The sequence below is a fragment of the Acartia tonsa genome, chromosome 1, assembly GCF_053477335.1.
Source record: "Acartia tonsa isolate MP-2025a chromosome 1, ASM5347733v1, whole genome shotgun sequence".
NCBI lineage: Eukaryota > Metazoa > Arthropoda > Copepoda > Calanoida > Acartiidae > Acartia > Acartia tonsa.
In genome coordinates, this window is record NC_137260.1 from 38,063,966 (window position 1) to 38,085,519 (window position 21,554).

A 21,554-nucleotide genomic window follows, 5' to 3' on the forward strand; every position below is an offset into this window, starting at 1 on the left:
ATCTTTTTAGATGTTATTTACAATTTTACATATCTGAAGAAAAAATACAATTGCTCTCCAGGTTCAGGTGCTGCAGGCCTCCATGTGGACTCTGTCCAGAGAAGACTTGGAGACCTACAGGACCTAAACTTGATGGCCGATTTTAATTTGTCCTTCAGATATTTTAATATCATCTAAATAGATGCATATTCTGAACTCTAACTATTCAAATAAGAAATTTTAATCTTTTACCTGTAGAGATTTATGTATTTTTGTCCTATCACAGTTAACTTTTGATAGGTTATTGAAGGTTAGGTTAGGTAAGATAAAGGTTAATGATTGCCCCGCAGAGGCTAGAAATAGGAGAAAACCTACAGTGAAAATATAAGACAAAACGCACCGTAAGAGGCGTTGTCACAAAACTGACAATATTCGTTTTTTGTTATATAAATGTAATATCATATAGTATATATAGTAAATTTTGGTCAAAAAAAGGTAATATTATATAGTATATATAGTAAATTTTTGTCATATAGTATGATATAGTATCCACATTCATCCTATATAGTATAAATAGTATATATAGTATGCAGTGGTCGCCCTGTAAATCGTACCTAACTACTAAAGGAATCACCGTGCAAAATTTGAAATCGATAGGACAATTCTAACATGTCTAAATTAACGAAAAAAGTTATCCGTGACGGACGGACGTATGGACCGACCCTAATTATAGAAAAGCTTCGCTTCTAAAAATATCTAATCTGAAGATAAGGCAATTAGCACAACTTCTTTCAGTCGAGATGGAGATCAAAGAAAAAAAGTGTGGATACCACCTATATAATCTCCCAGAGATATCGCACATAAAAAAAATCGTTCAAGGTACTTTACCTATTAGAAAACTTGGACGTAGAGGGTTGGCTTACGCTTACATTCCCTTCCCCCCCCCCCATTTTCACGGAAAACTGATATAAGATGCTAGACATAGTTTTTTCGAATGGATGAGAACTAGTTCTTATCCACCGGATTCGAATGAATACGAGAAAATAAATATTCCCGAATAGAAATAGTTTTCCATGAGACGGGAAGACCTGGAAGCATACGAATATGAACTTTTTTATTAGCTCTTATATGTACAACTAAAATTATTAAAAAGATTAAGAAGTTTCATATTTATTTACTTTAAAACCATAAAACAAAAGTTAGGTGGTCAGTTTTTCTTTAAATAGAAAGAAATCAAATTTAATTATTGAAAACCAAGAATTACATTTGCTTGATTGAATTTAAGGGCACAACACGACTTTTCACAATGTGTATATTACAAAAATCACAATAGTAACTAGGACCAGGATAAGAATAACATTTTGATGAAAAGTTTTAAGACTTTAGAAGGAGGAAAAGACTTTTACTCGTACACCCAGGGGTTGGAGACGGGGGTCCAGTCACAGAGCTCCTCAGGGCTGAACCACAGGGCAATCTCCTTCTGGGCAGACTCGACGGCATCAGATCCGTGGCAGATGTTACGTCCAACCTAAAAAATAAATAGTTTTATATAACTAAATTAATTCAAATAATGCGCTAGGTACTTCAATTAATTGCAAAATTGGACACCTAGACAAGTAATATTACTTTTTTCAATTGATATCAGGAAACAGAAATAGCAATACAAATGCAGATATCATAATACAAAGTAGTATTTTTTGGCAAAGTTTGCTAAAATATTGTTAGTTAATCGTGCTTATAACACCCATTCAATGAAAACCCACGAATTTTACCTGGACACAGAAGTCTCCTCTGATGGTGCCTGGCTTGCTGTCAGCGGGGTTAGTTTCGCCCAACATCACACGTCCGGTCTTGACGGCGTTCAGACCCTCCCACACCATGCAGACAACAGGGCCGCTGGCCATGTAGGCAACAAGTCCGGCGAAGAAAGGCTTCTTGGAAAGGTCGGCGTAGTGGTTCTCCAGAAGCTCCTTGCTAGCCTGAAAATATTAACAATCAACACCTACTTCATAAACTGCTTCAGAAGATGACAAAATTAAGAAAACAAGGAGCTTGTTAACAAATATGCTTAGAATATCTAAGCAACTTAAGTACCCTTAAGATTTCTAGAATTTTTAACATTATATAACAAATAACTACCAAACAGGTTATATCAAAATCTATAAAAAAAGCATTACAATGCAAATTCTTTGATGAAAACTAATAAAAATTTCTCAATAAACAAAAAAAATAATTGCAAGGTAGGTTGAAGAATAGGATTGACAAAAAAAAAGATTAAAACCATACCTGCTTCATCTTCATGGCGACCAGCTTGTATCCCTTCTGCTCAAACCTCTTGATAATCTCACCGACGATGCCCCTAACACAATAAAATTTAAATGAATATAGGATATACATGGGTATTTTGACAGGGAAACATTATTAGTAAGTTCTACTGGCAATCATGGACCTAGATTTCTGGGCAATCCATTCATCCATTAGTTACTAAGGGAAGGGGTGTGTAAAGAAAGTGAATGTTGGGCCCCATAACAGAGGTATAGTAGTTATATTTGAAAAGATGTTCAAACACGTAAGAAGTTATTGACATACAGTCAAATATACAAATTACTAAGGTTGTCCCGCCCCCCCCCCCCAGATTTCAAAATAATGAAGGTACGCACCTGTGGACGCCATCAGGCTTGATCATGATGAAGGTTCTCTCAGTGTTAGACATGGTGATGTAGTCTGAAATGCAAACAAAAACTTATTACTTAAAATGGTTAAGCCTATTAGAATTCTATAAATAATAGGTACTAAACTAAGACAATACATATAGATGCACAAGCACAAGATAAACAAAAGTGCATTTAGAACTGTTAAAAGTATATGATTTACAATAATAAATTCAAATTATATGGCTTCCTAATAAAGATTTATAGAAGTTTCTTATCTTTGAAGTCATAAAACTTAAATTAAGTAATTTCTATAGGTAGATACAATAAAATCAATCAAGAACTTACTAAACGCATAAAAAGATTTCTCATTATTTGAAAAACGTACAGTAAATTTTAGTTTTCAAGACATATTGAAACTATTTTCACTTTAATCCTTTGAACCTAAAACCCCTAAATATATCATCATAGACAATGAGAAATGCATATAATAAACTATGAGAGAGGACTTGAAAGGAAACTAATTTTATCCAATACAGACAACCACGAAACCACCGGCACAAGATTGAAGATAGCAAGTAATTTCCACACCCCTTTCAGATTTTCACTTTTGTACTTTGCTCTCTGAGTCTGACTGACATGAAGTCGCCATGGCACGGCTCTTAGTAAAATTATTAATTTATCCCGATATTTATGTTTTCGAGAACACCCTAAAAAGAATAGATATTTATTATTGCTAAAAAAAAACTTTATAAATTTATTTGATTCTTTTTTATAAAATGTATTTTTTTGTTTTTAACAATAGTCTTACAAAGTGCCATGCGGAAATTGGGTATTGAAACGAAGGCGACATTTAACATATTTTACTATCTATTAAAAGAGGTACTTACATGATCTTTCATAGTATTAAATCAACTACCACCATTAAATTTTAAAAAAATGCATTAGATATGCTAAAATATATTGTAAAAAGTGTCCAAAAAAGGATAAAACATATTTTTTAGGTAAAGTGTTATACGCGGCATTTCCCGTGAGTCTCGCAATCAATCAATCACCAAAACAAATATCTCCTTGTCAGCGACAGCAAAGCAAAAGAGAGCGTTATCGGACAGAGAGAAATTATTTATTTATTTCTTTACAAAGATTTGGCTTTCTAATTATAATTTTGACTTACAAAGCTCTTTCCCCAAGTATTTCAAGGTTATGATGTTGATAATTAGTATTACAAATGAAACAGTAAGTTTTTGACGTATTATATTAATGTAATTACGTAATCTATAAAAATAAATTTGGATGTGTATTTCATAATTGTATAGTTGATATTAAGATAGAAGGGAAATTACAATACAAAACACCTTTAACAATTAAAATTGATACCCATAAAGTGCAATTTAAGAAAATATATGTATTTAACTAAATTAAAATAAATATTACATTGAAAATACACCAAAATTTAATTATTATCGTGTATTTAAAATTATGAATGAGTTAAATACTAAAAAATATCTTTAAAAACTTGGACTTTTCTAGAATAAAATTTTATTTGCTTATTAGATATGAATGAATTAAAGATATATCTTTATGTAAGAAATGAAAAATATTGAAATTAATAGAGGGGGGGGGGGGGGGAGTTTGTACAGTTATAGGAAATGAAAATTCAGTACGTATCTAATAATATTCTTTTATTTAAATAATATTCTTTTATATATGTGTTTTATCCAACTTGAATATTTTGAATGAGTTTTAAATTAATATTGTTATACTTTAAATGTAATTTTTGTATGAAGTAAATAATAAAGACAAATAAAGAATCAAATAATAATAATAATTTTGGCCTGGCCGTTTGGGCTTGTTTTTATAGTTGTCAAACTAATTCTTTTTGTAAACTTTGTTAATTCTCTTATATGATTGGATCTACCTGTAAAACTTTGAAAATTGAATTTAACTTTCCTTATAGGGGCTAGTGGGGCAAAAGACCCCCCAAACACTAAAATTTCAAGTTAAGAGCTTAATTTTTAAGATATCGAGCTGATTTTTTAAATGGAAGCTTTCATTGCATAAATAAGTTATTATTATTACGTATTTTATTGGTTTTTAATCAGTTTATAAACATAAAATCACAAAAATATTACTAAAAATATAAAATTGAAATTATTTACAATTACTATATAAAAATAAATTTGGTTTCTTTCATGTGTTCCGTCTTCTTTGAAGATGTGTTGAGTGCTGGTAATTTCTCGTCTAGTCAAAGTGAGGGCAATGGCATCTTTTTCATTAACACAAGGATTTTTGGTTATCCTGATTATCTGTTTACCCTGAGCCGTCAGCTTAAGAAACTGAAAAAAAAAGAATGAAAGTTTAAGTTAGAAAAAATTCATAGTTGAAAGAAATATTGACAGATATTAAGAAAGAGATACAAAAACTAACAGATTTTTTTTAATGTCCCTGTAATAACACTAACCCTTTTATCCTCTTATCCACTTATTATACGCATTCTGATATTTTGGGAAACGCATAAATATTGCTCTAAAATTCTTTAAAAACTCTTTTAACATTGACAATACAGGTTTAATTTTCTTATTTCTACATTCAAAAAGAAACCAAGCTGAAATAATAATTTCTGTATTGATTATTATAGCTTTATAGAATGGTATATTAGACGGTGCTCCCAAGAGAACATAATTGGCAACCCATGTTATATTAGATTGGTAAAGAAAAGTGTTAAAATATTCTAAAAGTAATTCTGTATTTGATGAACAATAAAGATAAAAATGACAAGAAGTTTCTCTAGGGGTGGGAAGATTTAAAGCTATTGTACATTGTGTACATGCTGGACTAGTGTCACTAAATTTTGATAAATTTGCATTAAAATGAAGAAGATTGTTAGATAATTTAAAAGCAAAGTCTCTTATGTTCATGGGAAGATAGGATAATCGCCACATGCACATAAACCTTGATTCTCTATTTATATCTATTTCATTACTGAGCCACATATTTCTAGTTTTAACGGGTTGACAATTAGTTAACATAGATTTGGATATATCTAAGAAGTATCTAAAATCTTTTGCTCTCAAATTGGGCTTTGAAATAAAGACTAATATTGAAACAGATTTTTGAGAAAATTTTGTTTTACACCTATTTAAAAATACTCTTAGATTATGTTTCATTCTTATAAATTCATTTGGGGTTACATAACAGGAAGATTTCCTGCAAAATTCATCATAATTTAAAACATTGCCAAAGTTTGAGATAAGATTACTTAAGGTAAGATTTTTTAGTTCATTACCATACCTTAACCATGAGTTTATTGTGAAGAAGTTGTTATTGATCATATTTCCTTGATTATCCGTGAATAAATAAGTTGATTAGCCATCCCATATTTAATTTTTGCACTTTACTTCTAGGGGCTTGTATGCTCAAAACTTAAAAATTTTGTATTTTGGCGGGTTGTTTTACCCTAAAAGCCTCTAGAAGTAAGTGCATAAATGAAATATGGGGTGGCTAATCAACTCATTTATGTATTAAAAGGTTCGATTTAAAAAATCAGCTCGATATCTTAAAAAAATAAGCTCATAACTTAAAATTTTTGTGTTTGGGGGTGGGGGGTATTTTGCCCCACTAGCCCTTAGAATGAGAGTCCCAACTCCCCCCCCCCCTTAAATAATCATCACTAAAATGGAAAATAATACGCTAACATTTTATTAGCCCCCGGTTAATCGACCCCTTATAGGCTTAATTTGTTTAAGATTTTAATTATAAAATACTAGCGGCTTTTACAAAATAAAAAAAATTTCGGGTGCCCCCAACCATACTCTCTTTTTGGGGGGGGGGGGTGGTTGGGGGTGTCCCACCCCTCAAGAAAATAGCTTAAAACCACCACAGGACCAATAGGTATATACCCTGAAGAGTAGAATCCGATCGGTTCAGTGGTTACCGAGATCTCAAGCTTCAGACGGACTTATATCAAGCTACTTTGTATTATAGATACTGGAATTCCTCCATAATTTGAAATGAAATTCTGACTTAAAGTTTTAAAAAGATTTATATTACATATTAGGTAAGTTAAATGTAGTTTAAATAAATGTAAGGTAACAATATCTCTGTGGTACGTACTCGTATTTCTACTATATTATTTCTTTCATTGTGCTATGATTTTATAGAACAAATACGTTTTATTTCAGACAAATTATTCCTCAAGTGCACTAAAATGGATATGACAAGTTTGATAGCAGCTCAACAGCTGTTGGCCAGTGCTGGGACTAATCTTACAGCCTCTCAGCAACAGCAACTATTGGCCTCAATGAGCAGCAGTCTATCTCAGCTATCGGCAAGTCAACAGCAACAGCTGTTGTCAAGCCTGGCCGGCATGGGTGGAGCACAACAAACTCAACAACAGGCTCCTCAACAGTCCTCAACCAACATAACTGGTCTAACTGCGGCTCAACAGCAATTGTTAGCTGCAGCTGGTACTAGCCTCACAAGTGTGTCAGGAGGTGGTAAGGATTCATATTCTCGGTCGAGCACACCTTCTACACCTACCCCAACGGGAACACCACGTCCAGGGGCTTCTGGTACTCCACACCGTCCACCAGCTGCGGCTACGCCAACCTCTACAGGAATTGTTGCAACTCCCAACACATCCAGCTCACAACTACCATTTGTGACCAGCAATGGAGCTCTTGATCCTGCCAGCCAGACGAAGTACCAGCAGCTTTTATCCGTCATTGAGGAGATGTCCAAAGACATCAGGCCATGTTACGCAGGTTCCAAGTCAAGTGCTGAAAGATTGAAGCGCGGGATTGTGTACGCGAGAATATTGGTCAGAGAATGCCTAGTTGAAGCAGAAAGAAGCGCGAGAGCCTAATAAAATAGGAAAAAATAAAACCGAAGAACAGCATCTCAAAATTAATGATATGTATTATTGTACAAATAATGTATTGAATTTTGTAAGTTGAGTTATTTTTGTACCTTCTATTTGTATCTATTATCCTTTTATATAAGTTGCAGGATGTCTGTCTATGTGTGTGTGTTTGTACCGAAGGATCTCACTAACTGTTGAACTGATATGTTACAAAATTGAAAAAAATTTCTAAGAGGATAACGCCTCCATTTTATTTCCTTCCTTGCTTGGAGGGGAAAAAAATTAAAAAAAAATTGCAGCAGGGGAAAAAAAGGATTTTGTGCAGAATATACACCCCTGTTCTCTATGACTCTTTAGACTTAACCAACTTACCTAATGAAACTATTGTAATTTATTGTATTTTAAAACAAATGAAATATGCACTAGAGTAGAAAATAAGGAAAGAAATAAAATTATCCTTGAAATTACCTACCCAATGCATTTAGTACTTTTACGCAGTAAGCTTCATTTGTAGTTAAAAGTAAATTTTTGGCTTCTTTGTGAAATTTTTGTAAAGAAATCTTAAATCGCCTACAAATAATAAAATTGTTTCTTTCCCAATAAACTTTGTATATTATTGTCTTTTACATTAATTTTTGTTACACCTTATTAGAAAAAATGTGTTGATGAAAAAGCTTGTGAGAATGAATGGGATTTCTGACGAAGAGGACGGAGGTCAGAACCTGAATGTTATTGTTCAGGATCAGGAGGAGTATTTTATCCCAGGTAAAACAGTAAATCTGCATTTTTTTTGTTAAATATTAAAAGATCAGCATTTTTATGCAACTGTTTAGTAATGTTTCATGTGATATGATATGTCAACTGTAAAGGTATAAAATAAATGAATATTCTCATGATTTTATTTTTGACTATACTAACAATACTCACTTGTTTTAGAAGTGAGAGAGATGGAAGGTTTGTCAACTTCTGCCCAGGAGACAACAGAACAGCCGAGAAAATCTAGTCATGACCAGGTAATCATTTTATTTGGAATCATATGATATTCATAAAGTAAAAGTATGAGTCGTGTGTGTTGTTACCTCTTACATATTTTTGACAAACGTATGATTCAACATTTAATCAGTGCTAGGGTGTAAGGTATCTATAATTCCCGAAAGAATTTTAACTTGTTTGAAAATATATACCCCTATTAAAAGATTTCTGCAACATTTATTTTATGTTCCTTACATTATTCAGAACACGTCAAATTCCTGTCAATCAAGCTTAAACACAAGCAGTCACAGCAGTAGTAGGTCCTCAGGTCGCATCTCACCTCCAGGGGCGGCTAGCAAATCATCTGATCAAAGCAGTGGTGGGCTGTCAAGCTGCAAGCAAGCGCTAGAAAGTGATGCTAGCAAAAAATCCTCGAAACTTCAGGGACGGAGAAGTTCTGACATATCAAGGTAAGAAAACAAAGTAGATAGATATTATAAAAGTTATTTCGAACTAATGTATTAATTAACATAATGCAAACAAATTTAATTATGACATCTGAAGTAAAGATTATCAAATTGTAGGTCCTCCCAGTCTAAATCACCAAAGAAGAATGAATCTGACAGGAAGAAGATATCTTCCAAGGAAGACAGATCTCAAGTAGCAATCACGGGTCTAGAGGATACTATTTTGGCGTTTGATGCTAATGCTCTACATTCATCAACTGCAATTGGAATAAATTATTCATCCTCTAAAAAACATCAGGTAAGTACCTATTTCAATAAAAAATATGGATAATTTTTCTACAATAAGTTACCTAAGCAAAAAAATTTTAAAAAGAATGTCTGTATAGCATATGAGAAATTACTTAGTTTCTTTGTCTGAGCGTGCTTCTTATAATGAATTACAGAAAAGAATGTTTTTTCTTCAGGTTTCCAGTTTACCTTCCTCGCCGTTGCAGGAAAAGTCACCACCACTGGGTTCTACACCAATAGACCAAAGTGGAACCAGTGGCTTGGGAAGGTCACCTCCCTCCACCCGAACATCTCCAATAGCCACGCCCTCTATGAGCTTCAAGAGATCACATAGTGGCAAGTTTTCTGCAGGAAAATTACACACAAAATCATAATGTATATTATTTTATTTTCTAATGTTATGTGTTTGTAAATTGGACGCCTGTTTTAAGTTTCGTGCGTTGAAATTAAATGCATACAGCATTACACAACAAAAAGGAAGTTTAAATCAAAGGATTACACATTTTTACTATATTTATTGTCAAATACTTTTTTAACAAGCATGACATCATCTAAAGCAGTAGTCAAAAAGTTATAATTATCTATGGTGACACAATGTTCAGAGTTTTTTTGTCTTCTAATTTTTGTAGTGCATTTATACTTGCATTATAAATACATTACCTAATCAACTTAAATTTTTTTTCGCTTCTCTGTAAATGTAGATATTTTAGTCCCCGGTCGTCGTTTACTAGGAGAAGGTTATTTAATCAGTCTAGACAGTTTCTTCTGGCACAAGCATGACACTTAGCAAAGCTGTAAACATACTCGTACACAAGAAATAATCTACTATTGGCTGCGCTCCCAGCATCTAGGAGCGTTTTATTCGAAGAAGTAAGGAAAGTAGGAAAATAGCCTACTGGTCTAAATAAACCTTAAGCCTAATAAGACAAACAGACCTACCACTATTGATGAGTAGCAATGCTTCAATGAGTAAAATGTGCGTGTGTAATTCGTATGCATAACATAGGAGGATATATTTCTGAATTTAGTATTGCATCATCTAATAATAGTGCCTCGGATAAAAGAACAAAACGAAAATCTTGGATAAATAACGCACTAAATCCCACCTATACTTCGAAGTGCGAGGATTTAAGGAAAAATTTTCCAGGTAAAGTATTTTTATTTACATATTTAAAAAAGATTCAAAAGTAAAATTAGTGTAGAAAACATGATTAAAATCCAAATGTCTGTACAGACGAACAAGAGAAAATAATTAAAGCAGATTACAATTTTTGTCTATACATAATACATATGCTACCTAGGCTTCTATTAAATAAATGATAAAGACATATTTTATTCTAAATTCTATCTATTTGTCTAAAGTTTAATAAAGTTGTGTAAATAAAATGACCAAATCCCATTGAGAGTTAATTTTGTAATAATGCCCTTTACTTATTACTCATTTAACAAACAGGGTTTAGATTATGTTGCCTGGTCGCTTTATATTTCTGATTTTTATTAGTATAATAAACATTGACTTATTTTAGGTAACAAATATTAACTTTTGTAAATTTACCGAGTTGAATTTCCTCTTAGGTCTACCTGTAACAGAGCTTCTACTTGGTGATTATTCTTGTGCCCTCCAGAAAGAAATCCTAGTTCATGGCAGAATGTATGTCACCACGAACTTTCTCTGCTTCTATGCAAACCTTTGGAAGTGGGAAACGGCTGTTACAGTTAAATGGAAGGTATTTGAATTTGTATTTTTATTCTCCTCCATTTTATTTTTAATAATCCTATAAAAAGTCATATAGGAGTGCAGCATGTTACTTGTAGGGGCTGTAATTTAGCAAAGGTGGGAGAAGAAGGATGTTGGTTGTGTGGATATTTTCATTTAGAATTGTTTCAGAATCCAGGTCCTTATACTTGACTACTAATAAAAGTAGCTTCGCATCCCCTCCCCTTAGTAAATTAAAACATTATTAAATATTACATTATTAAGGATGTATCTGCAATGACCAAAGAGAAGACGGCTCTGGTTATACCCAACGCCATACAAATCTGCACCAGAAATGAAAAACTGTTTTTCTGTTCCTTTACAGTCAGGGACAAGGCGCATGTCACTTTGTTCAAGGTAAACAAACATACAAACATTTTTACTATCATCGGATTTAAACAAGAGTTACTAATATACATATGCCCTTGGAAGATTAAGTAGAATCTTTTAAAATAAACAATTTAAATACTTAAACTTTGGAGGGATAGAAGAGAATTTACTGTTGAATTAATCTACAACCAAAAGAGAAGCTTCCCACACCATTGTACCCTCTATCTAAAGTAAAAGAAGAGTTTTATACGTTGATTTTATTTTTGAGGTGTGGCAGAACGCCCTGATGGACTGTCCCGCCACCGAGGCGGATCTATGGAGTTGGGCCCAGGCTCAATATGGGGATACCAGGTAAAAATGCATTACTATTTTGTACTTCACCTGAAACTCTTTCTTGTATTGTGATTTTTTTTAATGATGTTTTGTATGAAATATTTAACTTTCATTTTAATGAACTTTTAAAATGAGTCATTGCCAATTGACTATTTTTATCTTATACAACTTAACCCTAGTCTAGGGGCTATGCATAAGGGTAAGCAAGGCTTACCTGAAAATCATAAACCAATCGGACCAGCTTTTTTTAATATCTGTAGCTCCAACCAAAATAAGTACCTTACCTGGACCTTCCTCTACCTTTTATTTCAACAGACACATATTATAATGCATAATATTGATTAGAGCTAACAGCAGTGGTAAAACAAGTGATGTCGAGTATGATGCCAGTAATGACGGTGGTAGCAATCAATCATTTGATGGGCTTGACCCACAACCAAGGTAGGTAGAGTATGATGCGAGTAATGTTTTAAAAATGTAGATTTGCTAGAGATATTAAAAATAGAAAATTGAACAAAATTAGAACATCTGTAGATTAAGATAATTTGTTGAAACGTTTGGACACTATTAGTTTGGAATCAATCAATTAGAAATGTGAAAAGTACCCAAAGCTTTTGAGCCAACAAATAAGATAACATGGTTATAAAAATTTGAATTTTAAGGTAATTCTAGCCTAGCTACGCTACATTAAACCTATGTTGGATTATCAAGTATCATTAGATTTGTTTGGTCAAATCCAACTTTTGTCCAAACAAATGGAATAACTTGGTTGTGTCTGGATAGAATTGTCCTATGATCTAGAATTTACTTGACTTAAACCAGACAAACACTCCACTTTATTTATCATTGATCAGTGTCTAAATGAAGATCATAAATATACAAGCAAAAATGTAGGTGATTATTTCATCATTTTATATGTTTGTTTCTTTTGGTGAAATATTTAATTTTTCTTATATTATCTGAAATTTTTCATGAGTAATCCTTGGTGGGTCTATTTTCCCTAAATCGAACAAAAAGTTGGAAAAGTAACGGCTGGCGGCTCAGCCGTTTAGCCGTTTTATGCCTAATTTCAGTGCAAATTCATCATTAATTACGTAGGAATTTACTTTTTAAACCATATTTTTGGTTTAATTCATGTTAAATAATAGCAATAACCATTTTTTAAATTTCTAGTACCAACAGCTACCGGCTAGAACCGTTTGATAAGGTTTTTGAGCGACAAAAAGTATTATGTGGAGATAGGTTTCGCGACTAATTTGCTCTTAAGATAGCAAAAAAAAATGGTAAAACGACTGAGCCGTTATCCGTTACTTTCCAACTTTTTGTTCGATTTAGGGAAAATAGACCAAACAAGGAATATTTATGCAAAATTTCAGATCGAAATTCGAATTCTTAGTGCCATTTACTCATTGATTACGAAATGGTTGCATTAACCCCCTGCCCCCCCCCCCCCCTCCTTATATTTATTTACTAAGTGAATTAAAATTCTGTAGGGGGCGTCTTTACAGCAATATTGAGGAGGAGAATGAAGAAAACAAGCTTGCCGTCAACGAAGGATCTTTCTTGCCAGATACAATAGGGGATAAACCCCTGCGGGCCATGTCCAAGAAATCCGAGAGCTTACCCACCGATATGTCAGATAATTCAGAGTCAGAAACTCAGCAAGTTCAGTTGATAAAGCCGCGGGGTTCCAAAGCTGGAATTGTTATGAATAGCCCAAGCCTTAGACCAGGCAACTATCTTTATTTAATCTTTCTAAACTTTATTAAAAGTTAGAGACTCATAGATCACATTTCATCAGCATATTATCGCACAACCTCCTTTTCATTTTCGCTATGAAACACAATAGGAATAAAAAAATTCTACAAACTTATTTTATGTTCACAAATATTAATAGAAAAATATGAAGATATATGTTTATTTTAACATGATCAAATACTTCATTTTATTTTTTGCCATACTGTGCTTTCGGTAATTTTAACAACTTTAGGTATTTTTCTTAATCGGATAAAGAAATATTTATGACTCATGACTTTGATAAAAGACAGAACAATGTATAGATATTTCAGTATGAGAATTATTCTTTATTTTTTATATTTACGTTATAACTTAAAGGTATCCCATAATATTAAAATAATATTTTAATAAGTGATTGTTGTTAGGTATTGTAAGTACAGACATTCTAACGTACGAAGCATGGAGACAAACCAAAGTGGCCAAGGAAGTCTTAAATACCAACTTTACAATCAATATTGATGATTTGTTTACACTCTTGTTCACCAACTCCAAGTTTTTCTACGATTTCCAAGCTGAACGGAAAACTTTTGATATTGTGCAGTGTCCCTGGCAACAAAGCGAAACTTCTGATGAAAAGTTTAGAAAGGTAACAAATATCTTATTTTCCCTTAAAATCGTAATATTGACATTAAAAAATAGACCTGATCTTTTAATATCAGGGGTGAATATTTTGCATGGTTTACAATGCTAAAGGGGGGGGGGATTGAAAATGTGTGGTGGGGGGGGGGGGGATGTAAAAATTAAGAGAACTGAAAACACCTTTTTCCATTTTTCTCCCCTTCTTGGTGATAAAAAAAACTCAAAGAATATGTGGGAGGGGGTATAATAATGTTAATAAAATAAAGATATCTAAAAATATTTTTCCATTTTTTTTCCTTCCTGGCTGGAAAGAACTAGGAGGGGTAAAAAAATAAAAATTTTGCAGCAGGGAAAACAAAATGAGTCTTGTTCAGAATATACACCCCTGCTGATTTTTAATATCTGATTTTTCTCACTGTTCCACCATAAATAAGACAAAAACTCATCCGGTCATTTAAAAAAATATTGTTCTGAAAGCATCAACATATTTGAGATCTCCATAATCCATCAGTTTATACATCCAAGAGACAAATAAATAAGATAAATCCTAAGTCTGTAAGTTTTGTGGGTCTCTCATTCAGAGTTGTGGATCCGGATCCGGTTCCGCAAGGATCCGCACTTATTTGAGTCCAAGGATCCAGATCCGTATCCGCAAAAAAATGCGGATCCGGATCCTTGGACTCAAAAAAATACGAAAAAAATGGAAAAATCTACCTAAATTTATATAAAATAGTCACTTACAAAGACATTCTCGTGATGAGAGCCAATCTTTAAGGTTTAGGTTCAGACTAAAAAATTAAAAGTATTTTTGACTTCGAGATTAAGGAACAAATATTTTTTGAAAAATTTGGTGATTTTATTTTTATCGTCAAGGATCCGGAGTCGGATCCGGATCCGTAATGACCAAATTTTGAGGATCCGGATCCGCATACAATCAATGCGGATCCACAACTCTGCTCTCATTTGTAGATTGGCTTTGTGAGTCTTTGTAAAGGTTTCGTGACTTATTGATATATTATCCATTTATTTGACTTTGACTTTCTCGAAGCTTTTGATAGTCAGTTGAAGGTTCTTTTGATTATCTAAACAAGAGAGCATTTCTGAATAGCGCTAGAAACATTTTCTGAATGTATTAATAAAACAGATCTCAGAAACAATCCTTGTAGTGATAAAGATGCATCTCGTCCGTATACATTATACTTTTTAAACATTTCAGGTGGAATTTACACTGAATCTGAACCATGCCATGGGACCTCGAACATCACGGGCTACGGAAGTACAAACAATGCGTGCCAACTCTGTCCCAGGCATAGTTGCTTTTACAAATATTTTTGCTATGAACTTAAGATTTATATATTAGGTTTTTTTCTTTCTTGTGATACCTAATAGTCAAATATTTGTATGTATTACTATCAATTATACAACTGAATCCTTTTTATACCTTTTTGAAAGAAGGCATATAGTTTTTACTTCTTTTCAACATTGAAATAAAACATTTTCTCAGGGTTAGTATTATTTAAAGATTATTTCTAATGTGATTCTTAATTAGAATACACATAATAATATGGGATCTAAAGCAATCATATTAAAATATCAGGACATATCTACAATGTTGACGTAGAAACCACGAATGCGGACATACCTTATGCTGAATACTTTTCTGTTCTATCTCATTATTGCATTGTTAAGGTAAGATAATCCGTATTTTTTAAGTGAAAGAGTGTCTGTTAGGTAGTAGTTATTAATGCATGACAAGAAAATCATGTCTAGTCCTTGCAAACATCCTTTACTAAAAAGTATAATCTACGTAGCTTTACCTCAAGGTGCAAATTGCAATCGAACATCGAATCCCTTCCCTATTTTTAAAAATAGATTGCCAATAAGTAATAACGTGTCTAGTTTTCTTTCGTTATGACTTATTTTGCAAGGCCTATACCTCCGTTGACCTATCCATTCGGGTGCATACACCCTATGGAATATACCCAACCCAATGTAACCTAACCTAAAGTAAAATGCAGATGCACACAATCGCTCCCTCGTTCTTATTTCCAATTAATTTTAAAATAATTATAAAAATTGTATTTATTACTCAATTAAAAAGTCAAATTATTACTCATTCTGAATACAATACCTTTTCATTACAATTTTATCATTATTCAAAAGAAACACTTGAATTTTTCACAAATAAAAAACATTACGTAACTATCTATTTTTCGTTGTTGACGTAAATCATTCATCTATTTTATACTAGCGGCTACGCCTCTAGAGGCTCTTGAGTTGGGGGGAGGGGAAGTCGACCCCCACATTTAATTTTTAGTTCTCTTGGAAGGGTGTTTTTACCCTACCCCAAAATAGTTATAAATCTTTCCAGGACCTATAAGGGAGAACATAACGGTTCAACGGTTAACGAGATCCTTCAAAACAAACACATTGACAGACAGACACCGGTCCTGTTACTTTTATATTAGGATAATTGTGTAAAAAAAAATTATTACGTGGAAACAAACATTATTTAAAAAAGCCTATATATATTTGAGGCATTTGTTTAAATAAAAAAGGAAAGGAAAAAGCCAGTATAGTGAATACCTAATACCAAGGAATGTTATATAGAGTTTTGCTTTAAACGCATAGAAAACATACTTACCTATTACTTTGTACTTTCAATATTGTTTAATGTTTAGGTAAATGAAAACGAGTGTCGCCTAACAGTTCTCTGTGATATCAAATACAAGAAATCTCCCTGGGGCATCATCAAATCATTCATAGACAAGAATGTTTGGGCCGGCATTGATGAACACTTCACCGCCCTTTCAAGCGCCCTCGAACGCGAAGTTGCCTCCATTCTAATCACTAAACAAGACAGTGTGTGCGGCGGAAGTGGCGGAGAAATACCAAATGCGGCGGCGATTAAAAAGAAGACTCGTAAACAGCGGGCGAGAAAGATTAGTGTGACTGAGTCGGCGGGTTGTTTGAGCGGTAGTGGTGCTAGCAAGTTTACTGTTCTTCGCCCGCCAACTTATACATATCAAGAGCAGTCGGCGGGATCACATTATGGCGGCGGCAATGGAAGTTCAGGGATGGATTTTATAATTCTTTTAGTGCATTTATTTTTAATTATACATCTAAATAACTTATGATAAAGCATAAAGACTATTTCGTCAAATAAAATAATTATCAACCTAGGTTTTCTTGTTTGTAGTTAAGCTCTCGCTTACTACTGAACTTTATGATTTCTCAAATTAAGGGAGGCTTCAAATAGGTCCCAGATGGTTTTAGGCTGTTCTATGATTCTATCTCTACATATAAGTGGAGATTGTTTTGCCTGTTTTTTGATTCCTCCTTCATTATCCGAATACAAAGCCCCTAGATGCAAGCGGCGCAGTTACTTATCCTTATAATCCTTATAATAAAGTAACAGGATGTTTGTTTGTCTGTGTGTTTGTCTATGTTTGTACCGAAGGATCTCGATAACCGCTGAACCTATCGGGTTCTCCTTAACAGGGTAGCCTCTCATAGGTCCCATGAAGGTTTTCTTGGAGGGTGTGACACCCCCCCCCAAAAAAAAAAAATTTCGCCCTCCAAATTTTTAAAAAGTTTTCTATTAAAATCTAAAATGAGATATTGGGTAATAAAATTCGATTCTCTCCTCCTCAAGTGCCCCTAGAGGCTTCTAGGGGCGTAGCCTCTAGTTATAAATAAAGAAGTTATTAGAAATTTTATAATGTCCGTCAATTCGCAGGAGGGATGAATGTTATTTTGTTATGTTTTCTGATTATGTTTTGTTTGTTGAACATGATGTTGCTGTACAAATTCTGGACCCTGGAACAACAAGTTGTTAACAAGATTGACCTCTATGATAGATATAGAATTGATGAGATTACAGGTTTCTTCATAAAACAGTGATAAGGGGTTGGGAGAAAAAAATATGTGGTAGGAGGAAAAAATAATCAGTCCTGAAAACATTTTTTTCCATTTTTGTCCCTCAATGGGAGAAAAAACAAAAAAAAATATGTGTGGGGGGGGGGGGGACAAAAAGGTGAAAAGAAGGTTGGTACCGAACCTTTTCTTACCTATGTATGTAATGTTAATTTTGCCGTTAATTTTTTTTGCTAACTATTATGTAATACCTAATTATTTTAGACACAAAAAATGTACAAATTATTGTACAGTATAATCATGCATTGTTTTTAAATTAAACATTTGTTAGGATGACTATTTAATCTCTGTCATAGAATGGTACTAAAAGTTGTTTAATTATCAAACTAGCTTTAAATGGCGATAATCTTTTTTTTTTATTAGGACCGATGGAGCTACCTAAAAGTAATGCAGACTGGCTAAACCTAATACGGAAACAAGAACACCAACATGCAAAGGATCTGGAGGCGTGGCAACAAGCCGTTAAGTCAGCGGCTGAGCTTCTCAAACAGACAGAAAATGCTATGTCCGTGTTTAGCAGAACTTTTCAAGCAGATACTAATAGGGATTTTGTTCAAAATTTCAATAATTCCAATGAAAATATTGTTTGGGATAGGTTGTAAGACTTTTTACTTGAAAGTTTTTTTTTAACCCTAATGATTTATTTTGAAACAGGATGTTGGAAAACTTTCAGAAAAGTGAAACGGACGCGACATCGACGTAAAGACAAAACCTATTTATAGAGTAGATGCGCTAATAAACTTATTGTATTATTTGAAAATAATCAGAACAGTTTTGAACTTAAACATCAATAGGAAGCTGTTAAAACATTTTCTGCATCAACAAGCTGTGGAAGATCACATTCATAATCAACAAGAACTATTTCATGAACAGCAGGAGCAGCAACTAAATACTCCAAGTGATCATCAATATAGCAATTCAGATGCCAATGAGGAATTATAACATTTTATTGTTTATTTTTCACGAATAAGATTCTAAATATTTGGTAATATTTATTTCTGAAAATGATATATCCTGACCTTATTTTTATTTTAAAGGTGCTTTCCCTTACCATTAAGACTAATGTTTAAAAAATGTGTATATTTTTTAATTATTATAAAGTCAGAAACCGGTTTTAATTTAACCAGTCAGTAAAAATCTTCCTATCAATGATATGATGATATAAGTGTTAAATATAAAAGAAAATTTTGCTTTTTAGGCTTGATAATAGTTATTTATCCATCGTATTATAGACAGCTTTCCGTGGATATTAAAATTATTTTTCAGTATGACAGAGTACTGGTTTTTATCCAGCGGATATCAATCGGGTTTGAAGTCATACTGTAAAAAATTATTGATACATTCACATACAATGAGAGTGGACCTTATCTACCCACCAATTGGAAGCTACAACTCTTTGTGGCACTCCTGAAAATTACTCAACATATAAAAATATAAATAGCATTAAAATGGAGGGGGGGGGGGGCTGTATGTGTAGTCCACTTGCAATTTAATGGCACTACCGCTAAATGTAAGTTTTATCAAGACTAGTCACAAGTTAACATTTATTCTGGTTAAATCTGTGTTAAAATGTTATAATCTATGACATTTATTTGAAGAATATATTTATTAAATGTTTAATTGTTATTTCATTTCTATTTATATTATTTTATATTTATGACTTGAAAATGACCCTTATGTATTATTTTAAACAAACATGACGTAAGCAGATGTTCAGCGATTTTAATCAATTAATTTAAGTAACTTGTGTGTATGGCAACTATTTTTTAGTGTTTGGACCTAATCAACCATGGAGTAGGACGAGACACTTTAGTTTAGGGCCACCCTATGCTTCACGTTCAAGGGAATCTAACACAACCGGGGGGAAAGTTGCAAGAATGTCGAGTTACCACATAGTAACTTGAACCTAGACTCTAATCACAGTAACTCGGTCAATTAGCACCAAGCTTCGAAGTCTCATAATCCATTAAGCTTGCAGACGATTATAAAAAGTTGCAATGAGTGCCTTTCATCCATCATCATTCATCACCTTAAAACCTTCAAGGCAAAACATAAACCGAACTTTACATAATTAAAATCACTGAATATCTGTTTATTTTCCCTAGGAATAAATTGATAACCCCTAATAAAAAAATCTCATAAACGTCGTAAATGGTGTCAATTCACAGACGCATATTATCACATCTTCATAGTGTTTCATATTTACAAAAAGGCACAAAATTTATGGGTTGGATTTTAATTTGAAATGATTTGAGAATGCGATAAATATGCGGTAGTAAATGCACACCTTTGTAAAGAATCTACAGTTATGTATTTCAACAACTTCTTACCTTTGCAGTCAATTACAAATAGAATTAGATACTCAAAAGAAATAGTCAATTTTTAGAATATTATTTGTTTAGTTATAACATTATTTCATCTTATTTTAGACCACAATTATGATATTTTAGTTTAGTAATTTTAATTCATGTAGATCATTAAGTGAATGTCAGAAAATAAACTTCTTTTGAGTTATAAAGGTAAACTATGCAATAAGTTATATGATATTGTTCTTTGGTTTATATTTTAGTTAAATATTGTTACAAACAATATTTTAGGTTTTTTTCTAAACTTTATTTGCATAATAATGATCTGAATTCACTAACACATCTGATATGATATGTGCAATTATAGTAAAACACCCCTGTCCTGGATAAAAAGTTTATTTAAAAAAACATGCGCGTTCAGTTTTTTTCATTTCCTGATACATTTTTGTCCCCCAATTCCAAAAATATCTTTCCCGAAATCCTAGCTGTTCTATAAGATCTCCAAAAATGCAAATTACTTTTGTCACTTTCTTTTCAATAATTTTCTTAATAACTAATACCAAATTTTGTTCAAAACAAGTTTTAGTGCACAGTAAAAAGTGTCTAACACACCTTAGACTATACATTCCTTGAATGCCAACAAGACCTAACAGAATCAATAAAAATATACCTGCTGTTTTGACCGTTATTAACTGTTAAACAGAGCCAATTAGGGTTTTAACTAGACATTGAAGGAGCAGTTTTTCAGATTTGACTAAGTAAAACAAAGTTGTAGAACTCGCCAAGCGCTTAAATATAGTTGAAAGATACACTGTTGCAGCAGTGGAAGAGATTTCTGCATCAAAAATATATAAAACAGCGCATAGCAACATTGTGCCCATTTTGGACAGCAACTTTGTGCTTTTCCAATAAATATAAAGTTGTAAAACTTGCTAGGCCTAATAATAATAAACATTATTGGCATCCATCTAGGACACACTTTTCTGAGAAAAACTAAAATTGTGAGTTTAACAGTGAATAACGGTAAAGACAGTGATTGGTGGGTTCAAATTTTCATCTAATTTTATCCTCATTGATTTGTTAGTTTGTTCAAATGACAAATAGACAATGACAATGATCTACTAAGCCATTGCCAAAATTGTGTTGGAATATCCTTATGGAGTCCTGACATCTCAGAGAACAGCTGGAAAAAGTTACAAAGACCACAGAAGCTCTCAAATTCATTACTGTTAACCTTAGATGGCCCCAAAACAACATATACATCAAGAAACAAAAATTTTACCAATCAAAGAATATTGC

The 21,554-nt window shown here is 32.8% G+C and overlaps 3 protein-coding genes across 9 annotated transcripts; 2 read left to right on the forward strand and 1 right to left on the reverse strand.

Moving 5' to 3' along the window:
* Positions 1–1,133: 1,133 nt before the first annotated feature.
* Positions 1,134–3,257, reverse strand: awd (nucleoside diphosphate kinase). Its single transcript, XM_080160453.1, has 4 exons — positions 2,640–3,257; positions 2,266–2,338; positions 1,752–1,958; positions 1,134–1,507 (listed from the first exon to the last, which is right to left on the reverse strand). The coding sequence occupies exons 1-4, from the start codon at positions 2,690–2,692 to the stop codon at positions 1,382–1,384; spliced, it is 459 nt and encodes a 152-aa protein (XP_080016579.1). The 5' UTR covers positions 2,693–3,257; the 3' UTR covers positions 1,134–1,381.
* Positions 3,258–6,786: 3,529 nt separating this feature from the next.
* LOC145318852 (uncharacterized) lies at positions 6,787–8,039 on the forward strand. Its single transcript, XM_080160516.1, has 2 exons — positions 6,787–7,576; positions 7,849–8,039. The coding sequence occupies exon 1, from the start codon at positions 6,838–6,840 to the stop codon at positions 7,492–7,494; it is 657 nt and encodes a 218-aa protein (XP_080016642.1). The 5' UTR covers positions 6,787–6,837; the 3' UTR covers positions 7,495–7,576; positions 7,849–8,039.
* An 87-nt stretch (positions 8,040–8,126) lies between these two features.
* On the forward strand, positions 8,127–20,321 carry LOC145318825 (protein Aster-B-like). 7 transcript variants are annotated; one of them, XR_013879541.1, is made up of 21 exons: positions 8,127–8,256; positions 8,428–8,504; positions 8,728–8,933; positions 9,048–9,228; positions 9,395–9,567; positions 10,223–10,365; positions 10,794–10,945; positions 11,200–11,331; positions 11,573–11,655; positions 11,983–12,078; positions 13,131–13,369; positions 13,800–14,020; positions 15,230–15,320; positions 15,611–15,702; positions 16,695–17,085; positions 17,750–17,896; positions 18,313–18,488; positions 18,739–18,880; positions 19,546–19,650; positions 20,055–20,103; positions 20,247–20,321. XR_013879541.1 is itself a non-coding variant. In XM_080160480.1 (21 exons), the coding sequence occupies exons 1-19, from the start codon at positions 8,157–8,159 to the stop codon at positions 19,647–19,649; spliced, it is 2,946 nt and encodes a 981-aa protein (XP_080016606.1). In that variant the 5' UTR covers positions 8,127–8,156; the 3' UTR covers position 19,650; positions 20,055–20,096; positions 20,247–20,321. The 7 variants fall into 7 exon arrangements, 5 of the variants coding, with proteins under 5 accessions (XP_080016606.1, XP_080016593.1, XP_080016618.1 ...); XM_080160480.1 differs by having other exon boundaries at positions 20,055–20,096; XM_080160467.1 differs by having other exon boundaries at positions 20,055–20,321.
* The last annotated feature ends 1,233 nt before the right edge of the window (positions 20,322–21,554 follow it).